The sequence below is a fragment of the Oncorhynchus clarkii genome, chromosome 2 (assembly GCF_045791955.1).
Source record: "Oncorhynchus clarkii lewisi isolate Uvic-CL-2024 chromosome 2, UVic_Ocla_1.0, whole genome shotgun sequence".
Lineage (NCBI taxonomy): Eukaryota > Metazoa > Chordata > Actinopteri > Salmoniformes > Salmonidae > Oncorhynchus > Oncorhynchus clarkii.
Genome location: NC_092148.1, coordinates 85078133 through 85096062, shown reverse-complemented (window position 1 = coordinate 85096062; position 17930 = coordinate 85078133). Strand labels below are relative to the sequence as shown.

The following is a 17930-nucleotide window of genomic DNA, read 5'->3' as shown; positions in this document are numbered from 1 at the left end:
AGGGCTGTATCCAGGCACTCCGCGTTGCGTGATGCATAAGTGCATAAATTGGCCATATACCACAACCCCTCGTGCCTTCTTGCTTAAAAAGATGTCGTTCAATTGGTAATATACATTTTTGTCTTCTTTGTATGCTTCTTAAGAGAAAGTAATCTAAAAGTAACTGAAAGTAATTAGATTACGTTACTGAGTTTGGATAATCCAAAAGTTAGGTTACTCGTGACAATTTTGGACAAGTAACTAGTAACTGTAACAGATTACATTTAGTAAGTAACCTACCCAACCCGGTGTGCATGTGTTTGTGTGTGTGTTTGTGACTGTGCATTTGTGTGTGTGTGTGTGTGTGTGTGTGTATGTGTGTGTGTGTGTGTGTGTGTGTGTGTGCGCGTCTTGGGCCTCCTGGCTTGCAGTGCAGTGCTGAGGAGGTATAATGCTGTGAGACTGGGGTCAGTACCGTCAGCACATCAGAGACATGGACACAGCACAAGTACCTCCTTGGATAAACATGCTACAGCCTCCAGCCAGCCAGTCAGCCAGCCTCCAGCCAGCCAGCCAGCCAGCCAGCCAGCCAGCCAGCCAGCCAGCCAGCCAGCCAGCCAGCCAGCCAGCCAGCCATCAGCAAGCCAGCCAGCCAGCCAGCCAGCCAGCCAGCCAGCCAGCCATCAGCAAGCCAGCCAGCCAGCCAGCCACCCAGCTAACCAGCCTCCAGCCAGTCAGCTAGCCTCCAGCCAGCCAGCTGCCCAGCCAGCCTCTAGCAAGCCAACCAGCCAGTAGGCCTCTCGGATCAGAGTCCTCCCTCCTTGCTTGTGCTGAGTCGGACCACATCTCCTTCAGAGGGCCAAATGTCCTAATTTTAAGGATGTACTTATCTACACACCACAGACATCCCATTACACTATGACAGATATGGCTGGTTAAGGTTAGGCAAAAATCCAGAAACATGACTAAAATGTCATGATTTTGAAGATTTCTAGAATCAGCAGGGAATAAGCAGCAGAGGAATCCTATGGCTGGTGTACACGAGGACAGACTGTTTCTGCTCAGTCAAGTAGAGCCAGAGTTGAGATTACAATGACAAATACGACATCTGGCATATGCAAATGCACACTGATTCACAGGGGGAAGAGAGAGGGCCAGAGAAAACAAGAGAGAATAAGAGTGTGGTGTGTGTGTGTGTGTGTGTGTGTGTGTGTGTGTGTGTGTGTGTAAATGCGTGTATAAAAGACAATCTTACTTGGGTCTGATTTGGAGAATGTGTCTCTGTCCAGGAGATTTCTGTAAAACAAGAAAGCAAAGAAACAGACATTATTCGTTGTGAAAGATGTTATCTGTATTAGGGGAAACAGCGCCAATGTTCACCCCAGCACCTTTGTTATTGTTTTGTTGTTGAAATGGAGGAGAAACAGGCCTCCCGGGTGGTGCAGTGGTTAAGGGCGCTGTACTGCAGCGCCAGCTGTGCCATCAGAGACTCTGGGTTCGCGCCCAGGCTCTGTCGTAACCGGCCGCGACCGGGAGGTTCGTGGGGCGAAGCACAATTGGCCTAGCGTCGTCCGGGTTAGGGAGGTCTTGGCTGGTAGGGATGTCCTTGTCTCATCGCACACCAGTGACTCCTGTGGCGGGCCGAGCGCAGTGCGCGCTAACCAAGGTTGCCAGGTGCAAGGTGTTTCCTCCGACACATTGGTGCGGCTGGCTTCCGGGTTGGATGTGCGCTGTGTTAAGAAGCAGTGCGGCTTCTTGTGTATCGGAGGACGCATGACTTTCAACCTTCGTCTCTCCCGAGCCCGTGCAGGAGTTGTAGCGATGAGACAAGATAGTAGCTACTAAAAAACAATTGGACACCATGAAATTGGGGAGAAAAAGGGGTAAAATTCAACAACAACAACAAAAAACAAAAAAATGGAGGAGAAACGGAGGGGAGGAGCCTCCAGCAGGCTTGGTAAAAACGGAGGGGAGGAGCCTCCAGCAGGCTTGGTAAAAACGGAGGGGAGGAGCCTCCAGCAGGCTTGGTAAAAACGGAGGGGAGGAGCCTCCGGCAGGCTTGGTAAAAACGGAGGGGAGGAGCCTCCAGCAGGCTTGGTAAAAACGGAGGGGAGGAGCCTCCAGCAGGCTTGGTAAAAACGGAGGGGAGGAGCCTCCAGCAGGCTTGGTAAAAACGGAGGGGAGGAGCCTCCAGCAGGCTTGGTAAAAACGGAGGGGAGGAGCCTCCGGCAGGCTTGGTAAAAACGGAGGGGAGGAGCCTCCGGCAGGCTTGGTAAAAACGGAGGGGAGGAGCCTCCAGCAGGCTTGGTAAAAACGGAGGGGAGGAGCCTCCAGCAGGCTTGGTAAAAACGGAGGGGAGGAGCCTCCAGCAGGCTTGGTAAAAACGGAGGGGAGGAGCCTCCAGCAGGCTTGGTAAAAACGGAGGAGCCTCCAGCAGGCTTGGTAAAAACGGAGGAGCCTCCAGCAGGCTTGGTAAAAACGGAGGAGCCTCCAGCAGGCTTGGTAAAAACGGAGGGGAGGAGCCTCCGGCAGGCTTGGTAAAAATTCTGCTGTTCTATTGTTAGATGGGAAAAAAACTGTGTTGGTTGTTTGCAGTAACTTCTTTGTTGTTGCAATATCCCAATGAAGGATTCCATATTTAAATTAGTTATTTTAAATATGTTATTAGGTAGTTATATAGTCATTATTATGTACCCTAACTACCATTTCACCAAGTGATTTTTCCATTCATCCAGTACAGCCTTTGCCATTTCGCGAAAAAAAATAAATGTTTTTTTGACACTCCTTTGGTAGAGACTAAAGATGTAATCAAATTTCATCATACAAGAAGAGTCATAATGCACTGAAGAGACAAGTCCCATTTCCTACCAGATGCTCCAAGCCAGTGAGGTACCCCACCGTTAACAAGCAGGGGGCCAGATTACAACACCACAACACCGCAACACCACCACACCAACACTGCAACACCGCACCACAACACCACAACACCGCAACACCACAACACCACCGCAACACCACACCACCACCACAACACCGCAACACCACACCATCGCAACACCACACCACCACAACAACACCACCACACCAGCTTCACAACACCGCACCACCGCAACACCACACCACCGCAACACCACACCACACCACCACAACAACATTACAACATCACAACACCACCGCAACACCACACCACAACACCACCGCAACACCACACCACATCACCACAACACCGCACCACATCATCACCACACCACCGCAACACCACAACAACATTACAACATCACAACACCACCGCAACACCACCACAACACCACACCACCGCAACACCACACCACCACAACACCACACCACCACAACACCACACCACCGCACCACACCACAACACCACACCACCACAACAACACTGCAACACCGTACCACAACACCACAACACCACATCAACACCACAACAACACCACCACAACACCATGCTATGTGCCGCCCCGACACAAAACATCAGTTGCACGTTAGCAGTGTTTGTGTGTGTAATACGTTAGCAGTGTTTGTGTGTGTAATACGTTAGCAGTGTTTGTGTGTGTAATACGTTAGCAGTGTTTGTGTGTGTAATACGTTAGCAGTGTTTGTGTGTGTAATACGTTAGCAGCAGCAAGAGAGGGGATCTGTTACTCTGTTTAGTTTCTAACAGCACTGTATGCCACACTGTGCTGCACCAGGTGGTGAGTCCAGGTCAAACACAGAAAAGAGCCTGAGAAAACCCAAAACCCAGATAATACATTCAACTCCATCAACCTTTCATGCTCTGTTTTGTTGAAGCTCTGAGCTGTGAAACTCTGACTTATTTAAGAGAATAGAAGAAAAATAGTTGTCCATCAGGCAGGCATCTACAGACCACTAGACACGCAGAGAGACAGAGAGACAGAGAGAGAGAGAGGGGGTTTGGTTTTCGCTATCATGCTAGCCAGGGGGGCACCGCACAGCATTCGTTCTGTGACAAGGCAGCCAAGTGCAGCAAGTGTCTTTGGGTGTTGATCGTTAGTGATGTATCTAGATCAGCCACCCATGTTGTGCTGATCCCAGCCTGCCCCAGATGGTATCACACTACGTCGGTCTGGCTGACCGCTGCATGCCTCTGTCAGAGCAGAGCTACACTAGCCAATTAGTTGGCTGAAACCATATAGAAGTGATAATAAGAGATAGAATTGGGCTGTTCACATCAAATGTGTGTAATGAGTGGAGAGTGGAGACGACTGGAGAGTGGAGACGACTGGAGAGTGGAGACGACTGGAGAGTGGAGACGACTGGAGAGTGGATACGACTGGAGAGTGGAGAAGACAGGAGAGTGGAGACGACTGGAGAGTGGAGACGACTGGAGAGTGGAGACGACTGGAGAGTGGAGACGACTGGAGAGTGGAGAAGACAGGAGAGTGGATACGACTGGAGAGTGGTGAAGACAGGAGAGTGGAGACGACTGGAGAGTGGAGACGACTGGAGAGTGGAGACGACTGGAGAGTGGAGAAGACAGGAGAGTGGAGACGACTGGAGAGTGGAGAATACAGGAGAGTGGAGACGACTGGAGAGTGGAGACGACTGGAGACGACTGGAGAGTGGAGACGACTGGAGAGTGGAGAAGACAGGAGAGTGGAGAAGACAGGAGAGTGGAGACAACTCTGGGTCTGGGAGGAAGGGGTGTGTGATGGTAGAGGTGTGTGATGGGAGAGGTGTGTGATGGTAGAGGTGTGTGATGGTAGAGGTGTGTGATGGTAGAGGTGTGTGATGGGAGAGGTGTGTGATGGGAGAGGTGTGTGATGGGAGAGGTGTGTGATGGGAGAGGTGTGTGATGGTAGAGGTGTGGAATGGTAGAGGTCTGTGATGGTAGAGGTCTGTGATGGTAGAGGTCTGTGATGGTAGAGGTCTGTGATGGTAGAGGTGTGTGATGGTAAAGGTGTGTGATGGGAGAGGTGTGTGATGGTAGAGGTTTGTGATGGGAGAGGTGTGTGATGGTAGAGATGTGTGATGGGAGAGGTCTGTGATGGGAGAGGTGTGTGATGGGAGAGGTGTGTGTTGGTAGAGGTGTGTGATGGGAGAGGTGTGTGATGGGAGAGGTGTGTGATGGGAGAGGTGTGTGATGGGAGAGGTCTGTGATGGGAGTGGTCTGTGATGGTAGAGGTCTGTGATGGGAGAGGTCTGTGATGGGAGAGGTCTGTGATGGGAGAGGTCTGTGATGATAGAGGTCTGTGATGGGAGAGGTGTGTGATGGGAGAGGTGTGTGATGGTAGAGGTGTGTGATGGGAGAGGTGTGTGATGGTAGAGGTGTGTGATGGGAGAGGTGTGTGATGGTAGAGGTGTGCGATGGGAGAGGTGTGTGATGGGAGAGGTGTGTGATGGTAGAGGTGTGTGATGGGAGAGGTCTGTGATGGTAGAGGTCTGTGATGGGAGAGGTCTGTGATGGTAGAGGTGTGTGATGGTAGAGGTGTGTGATGGGAGAGGTGTGTGATGGTAGAGGTGTGTGATGGGAGAGGTCTGTGATGGGAGAGGTGTGTGATGGGAGAGGTGTGTGATGGTAGAGGTGTGTGATGGGAGAGGTGTGTGATGGGAGAGGTCTGTGATGGGAGTGGTCTGTGATGGTAGAGGTCTGTGATGGGAGAGGTCCGTGATGGGAGAGGTCTGTGATGGGAGTGGTCTGTGATGGGAGTGGTGTGTGATGGTAGAGGTGTGTGATGGGAGAGTGAGCGAGAGAGAGAGAGAGAGAGAGAGAGAAAGGGGGAGAGAGAGGGAGGGAGGAGAGAGGGAGATAGGGAGAGAAAGAGGGAGAGAGAGAGGGAGGGAGGGAGAGGGAGAGAGGGAAAGAGAGAGGGAGAGAGAGAGAGAGAGAGAGAGAGGGAGGGAGAGAGGGAGAGGGAGAGAGGGAAAGAGAGAGGGAGAGAGAGAGGGAGAGAGAGAGGGAGAGGGAGAGAGGGAAAGAGAGAGGGAGAGAGAGAGGGAGAGAGAGGAAGAGAGTGTGTGTGGGCTCCTCTGTTCCAGCTGCTTCACGTGTGCCCAAGGCCAGCGGCCTCTCTCTGACTGTTCATTCAGTGGAAATATTTTTAAAAGCCCTTCCTTCCCCCCACAAACCACGGGTAGTCCAGGAATTTCAGGTGGGCCGCACAGAGTGACTCCTCGCCGTTCATCAAACATTTACGAGCACAGTAAACTAGCATGACATCAGAATTACATTTGAAATTCCACCACTTACATCATGCAGCAGTCACCTATTCAATTCTACAAGCCATTCCCAAAGTCAGACTATAAAGCTGTGTGATTTGAGGGGGACAACTTCCACCTGAGATGACACTGGAGATCAGACTAGCATGAACACACAGTATTCCCAAAAAAGGGCAGCATAAAATATTATTACCTTTAGAGGTTGAGAAGAAAACAAAAAAGGAAAGCAAGCCCAAGAATGTTCTAGAGCACTAGAACTAGAGCACTAGAACTAGAAGACTAGAACTAGAATCCCAGAACCAGAGCACTAGAGCTAGAACACTAGAACTAGAATGCAAGAACTAGAACACTAGAGCACAAGAACTAGAACACTAGAACTAGAACACAGGGACTAGAGGACTAGAACTAGAACACAAGAACTGGAGCACTAAAACTAGAACTAGAATACTAGAACTCTATAACTAGAAAACAAGTTCTAGAGCACTAGAATTAGAGAAATAGAGCTAGAACATTAGAACTATAGCACAAGAACTAGAACATTATAACACTAGATCTAGAATATTAGAAATAGAGCACTAGAACTAGAGCACTTGCACTAGAACTAGAACAATGGAACTAGAACACTAAAACACAATAACTAGAGCACTAGCAGTATAACACAAAAAATGGACTACTAAAACTAGAACACTAGAACCAGAACACCAGAACTAGAAAACTAGAACCAGAGCACTAGAACTAGAACATAACACTAGAACTAGAGCAGTAGGACAAGGGAGCTAGTACTGGAAAACTAGATCTAGGGCACTAGAACTAAAACACAATAATTAGAGCACTATAACTAGAACACTAGAAGTAGAACACTAGAAGTAGAGGAGGAAAACCAGGGCACTAGTACTAGAACACTAAATCTAGGGCACTATAACTAAAATACAATAACTAGAGCACTAGAAATAGAACATTAGAACTAGAACACTGGACATAGAACACTAGAACACTAGAACTAGAGTACTAGAACACTAGAACTAGAGCACAAGAATGAGAACACTAGAACCAGAGCCCTAGAACACTAGAACTACCTAGAACTAGAGCACTAGAACTAGATGTATAACACAAGATCAAGAACACTAAAACACTAGAACTAGTGCACTAGATATAGAACACTAGATCACAATAACTACAACACTAGAACTAGAACTAGAACAAAAGAACCAGAGCACTAGAACTAGAATGCTGGAACTAGACTATTATTACGACAACACTAAAACTAGTGCACTAGAACTAAAACACAAGAAATAGGGCATTAGAACTAGAACAAAAGAACTGGAACACTAGAACTAGAACACAAGAACTAGAGCACTAGCAATAGAACACAAGAAATGGAGCACTAGAACTAGGTCACTAGAACCCGAACACTAGATCTAGAACTCTACAACTAGAACACTAGAACTAGAGCACTAGAACTAGAACACTAGAACTAGAGCAGTAGAACTAGGGAACTAGTATAAGAACACTAGATCTAGAGCACTAGCACTAGAACACTAGAACACTAGAACACAATAACTAGAGCACTGGAACTAGAACACTAGATCTAGTGCCCTGGATCTAGAAGACTAAAACTAGGGTACAATAACTAGAACACTAGAACTAGAACACTAGAACACTAGAATTAGAGCACTAGAACTAGAACACCGGAACACTAGAACTAGAGCACTAGAACTATAGCTAGAGAACTACAACTAAAACACAAGAACTAGAACACTAGAAACTGAACACTAGAAATTGGGCACTAGAATAAAAAATATAGAACAAGAACACTATAACTAGAAAACTATAACACAAGAACTAGAACACTAGAACTAGAACAAAATAATTAGGACACTAGAAATTGAACACAAGAACTTGAGCTCTAGAACTAGTGTACTAGAACGAGGTTACAAGAACTAGAACACTAAAGCTAGAAAACTAGAACACCACAACTAAAAAACTAGAACTAGAGCACTAGAACGCTAGAACTACAGCACTGGAACTAGAACACTAGAACTAAAGCAGTAAAACTAGAACCCTAGAACTAGAACACTAGAAAACTAGAAATATAACACTTAAACTGGAACACGGGTACTAGAGCACTAGAACTACAACACTAGAACCAGAGCATGATAACTAGAACACTGAAACTAGAGCACTAGAAAAAGACAAATAGAACACTACAACTAGAACATTACAACTAGAGCACTAGGACACTTGAACTAGAGCACTATAACACAAAAACTAGAGCACTAGAACTAAAACACTAGATCTAGAACACTAGAACTAGAACACTAGAACTAGAACACTAGAACACTAGAACTAGAGCACTAGAACTAGAACACAAGAACTAGATCACTAGAACACTAGATCTAGAGCACTAGAACAAGAACACTGGAACTAGGGCACAATAACTAGTAGAATAATAGAACTAGAACACTGGAACACTATAACTAAAGCAGTAGAACTAGAACCCTAGAACTAGAACACTAGAAAACTAGAAATATAACACTAGAACTAGAACACAGGTACTAGAGCACTAGAACTAGAACACTAGATCTAGAGCACTAGAACAAGAACACTAGAACTAGGGCACAACTAGAACACTAGAAGTAGAATACTAGAACATTAGAACTAGCACACTAGAACACAATAACTGGAACACTAGAAATAGAAAACTAGAAAACTAGAACACTAGAAATAGAACACTAAAACTAGAGCACTAGAATTAGAACACTAGAACACTAGTTCTAGAGCACAATAACTAGAACACTAGAACTAGAACACTAGAACTAGAACACTAGAACACAAGAACTAGCGCACTAGAACTAGAGCACTAGAACTAGAGCACTAGAACTTGAACCCAAGATCTTGAGCACTAGAACTAGAACACAAGAACTAGAGCACTAGAACTAGAAGACTAGAACTAGGGAAGAACACTATAACTAGAACACTAGAACTAGAAAACTAGAACACTGAACTTAAACACTAGAACTGTAACACAAGAACTAGAGCAATAGAACTAGAGCACTAGAACTAGAGCACTAGAACAAGAACATTAGAACTAGAACACTAGAACTAGACCACTAGAACACTAGAACGAGAACACAGGAACTAGAGGAGCAGAACTAGTGCCATGCGCTGAAATAAAAGGAGCCAGAAATGCTCCATATGCACAAAAAGCTTATTTCTCTGAAATGATGTGCACAAATTTGTTTACATCCCTGTTTGTGAGCATTTCTCTTTTGCCAAGATAATCCACCTGACAGGTGTAGCATATCAATAAACTGTTTGAACAGCATGATCATTACACAGGTGAACCTTTTGCTGGGAACAATAAACGGCCACTCTAAAATGTGCAGTTTTGTCAGACAACACAATTCCACAGATGTCTCAAGTTTTGAGGGAGCATGCAATTGGCATGTTGACTGCAGGAATGTCCCCCAAAGCTGTTGCCAGAGAAATGAATGTTAATTTCTCTACCAAAAGCCACCTCCAATGTCATTTTAGAGAATTTGATGGTACGTCCAACAGGCCTCACAACCACATGCCACGTGTAACCACACCAGCCCAGGACCTCCACTTTTGGCTTCTTCATCTGCGGGATCATCTGAGACCAGCCACCCAGACAACTGATGAAACTGAGGAGAATGTATGTCTGTAATAAAGCCCTTTGTGGGGAAAAACTCATTCTGATTGGCTGGGCCTGGCTCCCAGTGGGTGGGCCTATGCCTTCCCAGGCCCACCCATGGCTGCTCCCCTGCCCAGTTATGTGAAATACATAGATTAGGGCCTAATGAATTGATTTCAATATACTGATTTCCTTATATGAACTGTAACTCAGTAAAACTGTTGCATGTTGAGTTTATATTTTTGATCAGTATAGATTTAAGGCAAAACTGTAACTTGGCCACTCAGGAACATTCACTGTTTTCTTGGTAAGCAACACCAGTGTAGATATGGGCTTGTGTTTTAGGTTATTGAATTTATTTCCCAGTATCTGGTGGAAAGCAGACTGAACAAGGTTTTCCTGTAGGATTTTGCCTGTGCTTAACCCCCAGTTCTTTATAACGATTAAGAGCATACCCATAACATAATGCAGCCACCACTGTGGCTGAAAATGTGGAGAGTGGTACTCAGTAATGTGTTGTATTGGATTTGCCCCAAACAGACACTTTGTATTCAGAACAAAAAGTGTATTGCTTTGCCAAATGTTTTGCAGTATTAGTGCCTTGTTGCAAACAGGATAGATGTTTTGTAATATGTTTTATTCTGGACAGGCTTCATTCTTTTCACGCTGTCAATTAGGTAAGTATTGTGGAGTCACTACAAAGTTGTTGATCCATCCTCAGTTTTCTCCTATCACAGCCATTAAACTCCGTAACTGTTTTAAAGTCACCATTGGCCTCATGGTGAAATCCCCGAGTGGTTTCCTTCTTCTCCGGCAACTGAGTTAGGAAGGACGCCTGTCTCTTTGTAGTGACTAGGTGTATTGATACACCATCCAAAGTGTACTTAATAACTTCACCATGCTCAAAGGGATAGTCAATGTCTGCTTTATTATATTTACCCTTCTACCAATAGATGCCCCTATTGGTAGATGGGTAAAATCTCCCTGGTCTTTGTAGCTGAATCTGTGTTTGAAATTCACTGCTTGACTGAGGGACCTTACAAACAAGTGTATGTGTGGGGTACAGCGATGAGTTAGTCATTCAAAAATTATGTTAAACACTATTATTGCACACAGAGTGAGTCCATATTACTACTGAACTTATTACTTAATTACTTATTGACTCAAGATATTTCAGCTTGTCATTTTTAATTAATTTGTAAACATTTAGAAAACATTATGGGGTATTGTGTGCAGGCCAGTGGCCACCAATCTCAATTTAATACATTTTAAATTCAGGCTGTAACACAACAAAATGTGGACAAAGTCAAGACGTGAATACCTTCTCACGCCACTGTATAGCTGTCACGACTTCCACCGAAGTTGGTGCATCTCTTTGTTCGGGCCGCGTTCGGCGCTCGTCGTCACCGGCTTTCTAGCTGCTACAGATCCATGTTTCTGTTTCCATTTGTTATGTCTTGAGTGTACACACCTGGTTCCCATTAGGTTATTATTATTTCCCTATTTAACCCTCTAGTTCCCAGTATGTGTTGTGCTTGATTGTTCCTGTTAAGTGTTAGTCTTGCGTGTTAGGGTTTGTGATCCCTACGTGGATTTATTGTACTGTTTATTTTCCCCGAGTAAAGTACGTTATTTTTTACTCAGTTCTGTTTCCTGCGCTTGACTCAGTCCTCACCTATACACCGCTGACGCTGACAATAGCACACTGCTCAAGGAGTTTTCTCGAAATGATTTTGTAAAACTTGCACAATGCAATTTGGGGAGCAAGTTGAAGACAGACAGAAACAGCCCGCTGTCCTTTCTCTCAAGTAAATGGTTATAATCACAAGGCTGGTGGGGCCTTAATGAGACCAAATGGCCCTTTTGAAAAGCTCATTAACCTAGTCACTAAGTGTGACCCCTGGGGTAGGGGTTCTGGCCCCGTGCCACTCACCTAACTTTATAGTCCTGCTACTTCACTGTTACCCTGGACACCACCGTCATCTTTCTCTGCATCTGTCCTACAGATGAGGGATCTTAATTTGATAATTTTCTCACAACAATAAGTAATCCTGCAGCAACAAGAAATGTGAACTATTGTATGAACTATAACATAAATGAAAGGTCCAATGCAGCCATCATCTCAATATCAAATTATTTCTGGGTAACAATGAAGTACCTTACTGTGATTGTTTTCAATTCAAATGGTCAAAAAGAAACAATGCCTTCTTTGCAAATTTTGTTAGGACTATCTGGGAGTGGTGTGAGTATTTATTATGGATCCCCATTAGTTCTTGTCAAGGCAGCCACTACTCTTCCTGGGGTTTATTATGGATCCCCATTAGTTCTTGTCAAGGCAGCCACTACTCTTCCTGGGGTTTATTATGGATCCCCATTAGTTCTTGTCAAGACAGCCACTACTCTTCCTGGGGTTTATTATGGATCCCCATTAGTTCTTGTCAAGGCAGCCACTACTCTTCCTGGGGTTTATTACGGATCCCCATTAGTTCTTGTCAAGGCAGCCACTACTCTTCCTGGGGTTTATTATGGATCCCCATTAGTTCTTGTCAAGGCAGCCACTACTCTTCCTGGGGTTTATTATGGATCCCCATTAGTTCTTGTCAAGGCAGCCACTACTCTTCCTGGGGTTTATTATGGATCCCCATTAGTTATTGTCAAGACAGCCACTACTCTTCCTGGGGGTTATTATGGATCCCCATTAGTTCTTGTCAAGGCAGCCACTACTCTTCCTGGGGTTTATTATGGATCCCCATTAGTTCTTGTCAAGGCAGCCACTACTCTTCCTGGGGGTTATTATGGATACCCATTAGTTCTTGTCAAGGCAGCCACTACTCTTCCTGGGGTTTATTATGGATCCCCATTAGTTCTTGTCAAGGCAGCCACTACTCTTCCTGGGGTTTATTATGGATCCCCATTAGTTCTTGTCAAGGCAGCCACTACTCTTCCTGTGGTTTATTATGGATCCCCATTAGTTCCTGTCAAGGCAGCCACTACTCTTCCTGGGGTTTATTATGGATCCCCATTAGTTCCTGCCAAGGCAGCCACTACTCTTCCTGGGGTTTATTATGGATCCCCATTAGTTCCTGCCAAGGCACCAGCTACTCTTCCTGGGGTTTATTATGGATCCCCATTAGTTCTTGTCAAGGCAGCAGCTACTCTTCCTGGGGTTTATTATGGATACCCATTAGTTCTTGTCAAGGCAGCCACTACTCTTCCTGGGGTTTATTATGGATCCCCATTAGTTCTTGTCAAGGCAGCCACTACTCTTCCTGGGGTTTATTATGGATCCCCATTAGTTCTTGTCAAGGCAGCCACTACTCTTCCTGGGGTTTATTATGGATCCCCATTAGTTCTTGTCAAGGCAGCCACTACTCTTCCTGGGGTTTATTATGGATCCCCATTAGTTCTTGTCAAGGCAGCCACTACTCTTCCTGGGGGTTATTATGGATTCCCAAAACATTACAATACATTCATAACAGATTTCCCAACACACTAACTGTGTGCCCTCAAGCCCCTACTCAACTACCACATATCTACAACACAAAATCCCCAAAACTGCAGGACAGTTCCTGCAACAACAGGGTGATCAAATTAAGATTCTACACCTACATATGATCCAGCTCTTGTGTGATTTAGGCCCCCGGAGCCTCTATTCTCTGGGTCTTGTACCATTTAAAAAATGTTGGCCTTTACATTACATCCGGCAGTGTTAATGTTTTGCTCAGGTCTATTATCTCACTGGCAAATTGCAACGACTAGGGGACCTGGGCACCTCTATGACACCTCTATGACAAAACAAGGGCCTTGTCACATCCTGATCTGTTTCACCTGTCCTTGTGCTTGTCTCCACCCCCTCCAAGTGTCGCCCATCTTCACCACTTATCCCCTGTGTATTTATACCTGTGTTTTCTGTCTGTCTGTGCCAGTTTGTTCAAGTCAACCAGCGTTTTGTCTCTGCTCCTGGTTTTCCCCCAATCTTCTCTTTTTCTCGTCCTCCTGTTTTTTGACCTTGGCCTCGACCTCTGCCTGTCTGCCGTCCTGTACCTTGGCCCTACTCTGGATTATCGACCCCTGCCTGCCTGCCTTAACCTGTCGTTTGCCTGCCCCGGTGGTTACAATAAACATTGTTACTTCACACAGTCTACCTTGATTCCTGATAGTACAAACTGGCCATGACTGACCCAGCAGACTTGGACCACCTCCGCAACGCCATCTCCTCCCAAGGATCCACCATTGGTAGGCATGAGGAGTTGCTTCGTGGTCTGATGGAAGGGTTCCAGTCCGTGGCAGAACATCAAGTCCTAGCATTGGACGCATTGCGTGAGAAATTCCGTGGGTTGCCTACTAGGCACACGACCACGACGGTAACCTCCCAGCCCCTCTGTAACCCGGCTGGTAGCAACGCCATCAACCCTTCAAGAGACATATCTCATTTGTTGGGTGAGTACACTCCATGCCACCCTGCTGTGGGGCGACCAGTTCAAGTCTCTCCAGGTACTCATCGACTCGGAGGCGATATGAGTCTCATGGCTGTTAAACAGGCGTCCGAGGTAGTCAACCCCTCTCCATTCCCATGGGAGTTAGAGTGCTGGACGGGCGCTCTATTGGCCGGGTCACGCACCAGACCACCCCCGTCAACCTACGAGTGTCGGGGAACCACAACGAGACGATCCAATTCCTGCTGGTTAAGTCTCTGCAGGTTCCCGTGGTATTGGGATTCTCTTGGCTCCAGTGTCTTGTTTGTCCAAGTCAACCAGTTTTTTGTCTCTGCTCCTGTTTTTCCCCAGTCTCTTTTTCTCTGCCTCCTGGTTTTTGACCTTGGCCTCGACCTCTGCCTGACCTGAGCCTGTCTGCCGTTTTGTACCTTGGCCTCTACTCTGGATTACCAACCCCTGCCTGCCTTGACCTGTCGTTTGCCTGCCACTGTTACAATAAACATTGTTACTTCACACAGTCAGCACTTGGGTCTTAGCTTGATTCCTGATAGGCCTGTATATAAGAATTGAAATAGCAATGTGGGCCCTCCCACAATTGTCAGATACTGACGTCAATATTGATATCTCACCCCCAAGAGTCAATGTATGATTCCAATAATGCTCACGTGTAAAGAGTAAACCACACACTGAATAGTTAAACCTTTAGTAGGCCTATTCTCAAGACTCTCGCTGTCAGAGCCTACTCTAAGACAACCTGATTTGATGAGACATAGAAAAACTGCTCCTTTCTAAATCTGCACCAACTATCAAAATGACCACTGTAGAATAGTGCTGCTTCTAAATTGTAGGTGTATTCTGTACAGAGAGAAATTCACAGTACGCATAGATTAGGAGACAGGGAGTGTCTCCATTCATTCCTACCCATGGTGACATATTGACCCAGCAGCTCTGAAGTCCCTGAAGGTTGGGATCCCTGCTCAATACAGCCACATCACAACATGTCAATTCTTCAATAGGATACCCTTTCATACCCTTTCTGCTTCTTGTCTGCCCAAAGGTCTCCCATAATAAGACTGTCTCCCTCCTGCAGCTCAGACCATCCAGATGACAGCATCCCAATCTAGGCTAACACTTTCTCAAGTGGACACTTTCAAAACAGAAATCTCTCTTACGGAGACATCATGCACCTCCTTTTTTTTGAAAGGACACTGACTGACATATTTGAATGAATTATGCATAAAGGAAACTAGGCTATATCTTTGTACACTGAAAATACTGTTTAAAAATACAAGTGGATACATCAGAGGGGGCATGTGCCACTTCTTAGGAAACATTTCAGAATAAATAATCAAAGCTCTTTTGATCCTTACGGCCCCGAAGCCGCAAGCCTCTTGAGCACATATCTAGACACACGACGCCAACTATATTACTGGGCGGTGGTGATCAAGGGTGATAGTCCCTCATGAATCAACTATAAGTTTGTGTCCCAAATGGCACGCTATGGGCCCTGGTAAACGGTACATAGGAAATAGGGTGCCGTGTGGAACGCAGCCAAAATCATGATTGTCACGGCCAGGGTTGGCTGCTGTGGCAGCAGATTGGAGATATGTTTCAGATTTGTATTTTATCAGGATCCCCAATGGCGTCTGCTATTATTACTGGGGTCCTACACATAACGAAAAAGGCATTACAGACAACATACTTTACAATTTACATACATTTAAAAACATTAACATGTAGTGTGCGTGTGTGTGTGTGTGTGTGTGTGTGTGTGTGTGTGTGTGTGTGTGTGTGTGTGTGTGTGTGTGTGCATCTATCAGTTACACATGCATGTCAGTACATTGACGTCTTACAGTAATTGCGTCTGAACTAATCAATGTATCCATTCTCTGTTCTGCTTCACTACACTGCATGGCATGCTGATGATTGTGGGTTAATTGACTGAAAGGTCCCCTTGAAGGACTTAACCCATTACCATTCTATGTCAAAACTTTAAGGGGTGGTCATAGGAGTCCTGAGATAACTATCATCATCATTAAGACCCAGCTATAAACCATCGTATATGACTGTAAACAATGTCATACAGTATACACTTCAACATACATAGAAAATAGACAGTATCAAAATTTACAACCCCTCTCAATTAAGTCACCACAAAGAGCATAGCAACCGCATTCCCTTTAAAAATACATCCAAAACAACCTTATAACTACGTAGGCTATTTATCCATTCTATACACCGCCACAAGAATAAACATAGGCAGAATAAAAGGTCAGTTTGGCTTAAAGAAACAAGCTGTAATGGCGATCTGCTATTCAGCACCATTGAAGCGGAAAGCGACAGAATGTGAATCCGAATTCGGAAGTTCAGCACCACATGAGTGGACAGAGACCGTCTCATGTGCACCGTGCAGCCACTCCCACTCAGAGAATTCCCGTGTGTGTATGTTAAATGATGTCCACAGTGAGTCTTGTGACTGACCGTGTGACCAACCAGCCGCGGAAGCATCACCTCATTCTGGTAGAAGGAACTCCGCGAGGACCCCAGGCTGAAGGAGGCGCGTGGCTCTTACGCAACATGGAGCCCGAGCCAGCCAGATGCGGCTCCAGTTGTACTTGTGTCTGACTGGAAGTCACATCTCTCCGGGGAGATGCAGTTAAAGCATCCATAAATTATCTCAGTTGCATCATCCATTTTCTGGACGGCGGTTTGTTTAGTTAATTGGAGCCCAAAGGGAAGCCCGAGAGCTTTCGCGTTTGGAAACACTAAAAACCACGTTGTTCTACGGTCATAAACTTGATTTAAACATTCCTCAAATGTTACCTTGATTGATAAACCTATAAAGCAATAATGATAATGGTCAAACTGACAGATATATTGAAATGTTTATCATTTGGTTAATGATTAACAGACGTTTGTTTTCTGGCCACATAAAATAAAATGAATTGTTAGTGCTAGAATGCTTGATGGAAATATATTGAAAACTTGACTAATTTTAGACACTAAACTATTTATATTTTTGCAGTACGCCAATCATTATAAGCACCGTTCTCCATAGTCTTAAACTGCAAGCATTCCGATTCCACTTAATAGCAATGTGAAGGAATGCTGAAAGAGCCCATCTAGCCTACTCACCGACACGACACAGTGAGCTCAACTTTGGTGGCGGGAATGGCAGCGGTGAACGGGTCAAAGTCTCCAATACACGCCATATTCATAAAGCTACTCATCGTCGAAATCTCCCGTTAAACAGTCCTTTTTCGGTCGTATAAAAGAAGGAAGCAACCGTTAAAACGGTGCGCTGCTTAGGGTCGCGGTTGCATGAGGAAGCGAGAGGAGTGTTGCCCACAACAGCCCAGCGTCATGTGTGACTGTTGAAAGATTCATCTCATTCTAGGATGCAGAGCTGAGAACGAGGTACTAGCCTATTATATGGGTGATAGTGCGGAGGGTGGGAAGCTCACAAGGTCAGCCTAAACACTTGCAGAAATAAAATTAGAAAAATAAAAAAGATAACACATTATAGGAGGCCTAAAGGCTACTGTGCTAATGTTTTTAGGCAGCCATTGCAAATGCTTTATTGGATAAATTAACATAAGGATTTGTAGCCTGATAATGCTTTGAAAGTATCTACTGAATGATAATACATTACAAAGAAAGAC

At 45.3% G+C, this 17930-nt stretch overlaps 1 protein-coding gene across 2 annotated transcripts in view; it reads right to left on the bottom strand.

The window, feature by feature from the left end:
* LOC139375207 (copine-8-like) overlaps positions 1 to 17498 on the bottom strand; it is an 80676-nt gene extending 63178 nt beyond the window's left edge. The window contains exons 1-2 of one of the 2 annotated variants that reach the window (XM_071116794.1): positions 17404 to 17498; positions 1235 to 1275 (exon numbers count right to left, since the gene is read on the bottom strand). In XM_071116794.1, the coding sequence (XP_070972895.1) occupies positions 1235 to 1275; positions 17404 to 17498 (136 nt within the window). The remainder of the gene's footprint in view (positions 1 to 1234; positions 1276 to 17403) is intronic. The other variant, XM_071116803.1, reaches the window with a different exon arrangement.
* Positions 17499 to 17930: the final 432 nt, after the last annotated feature.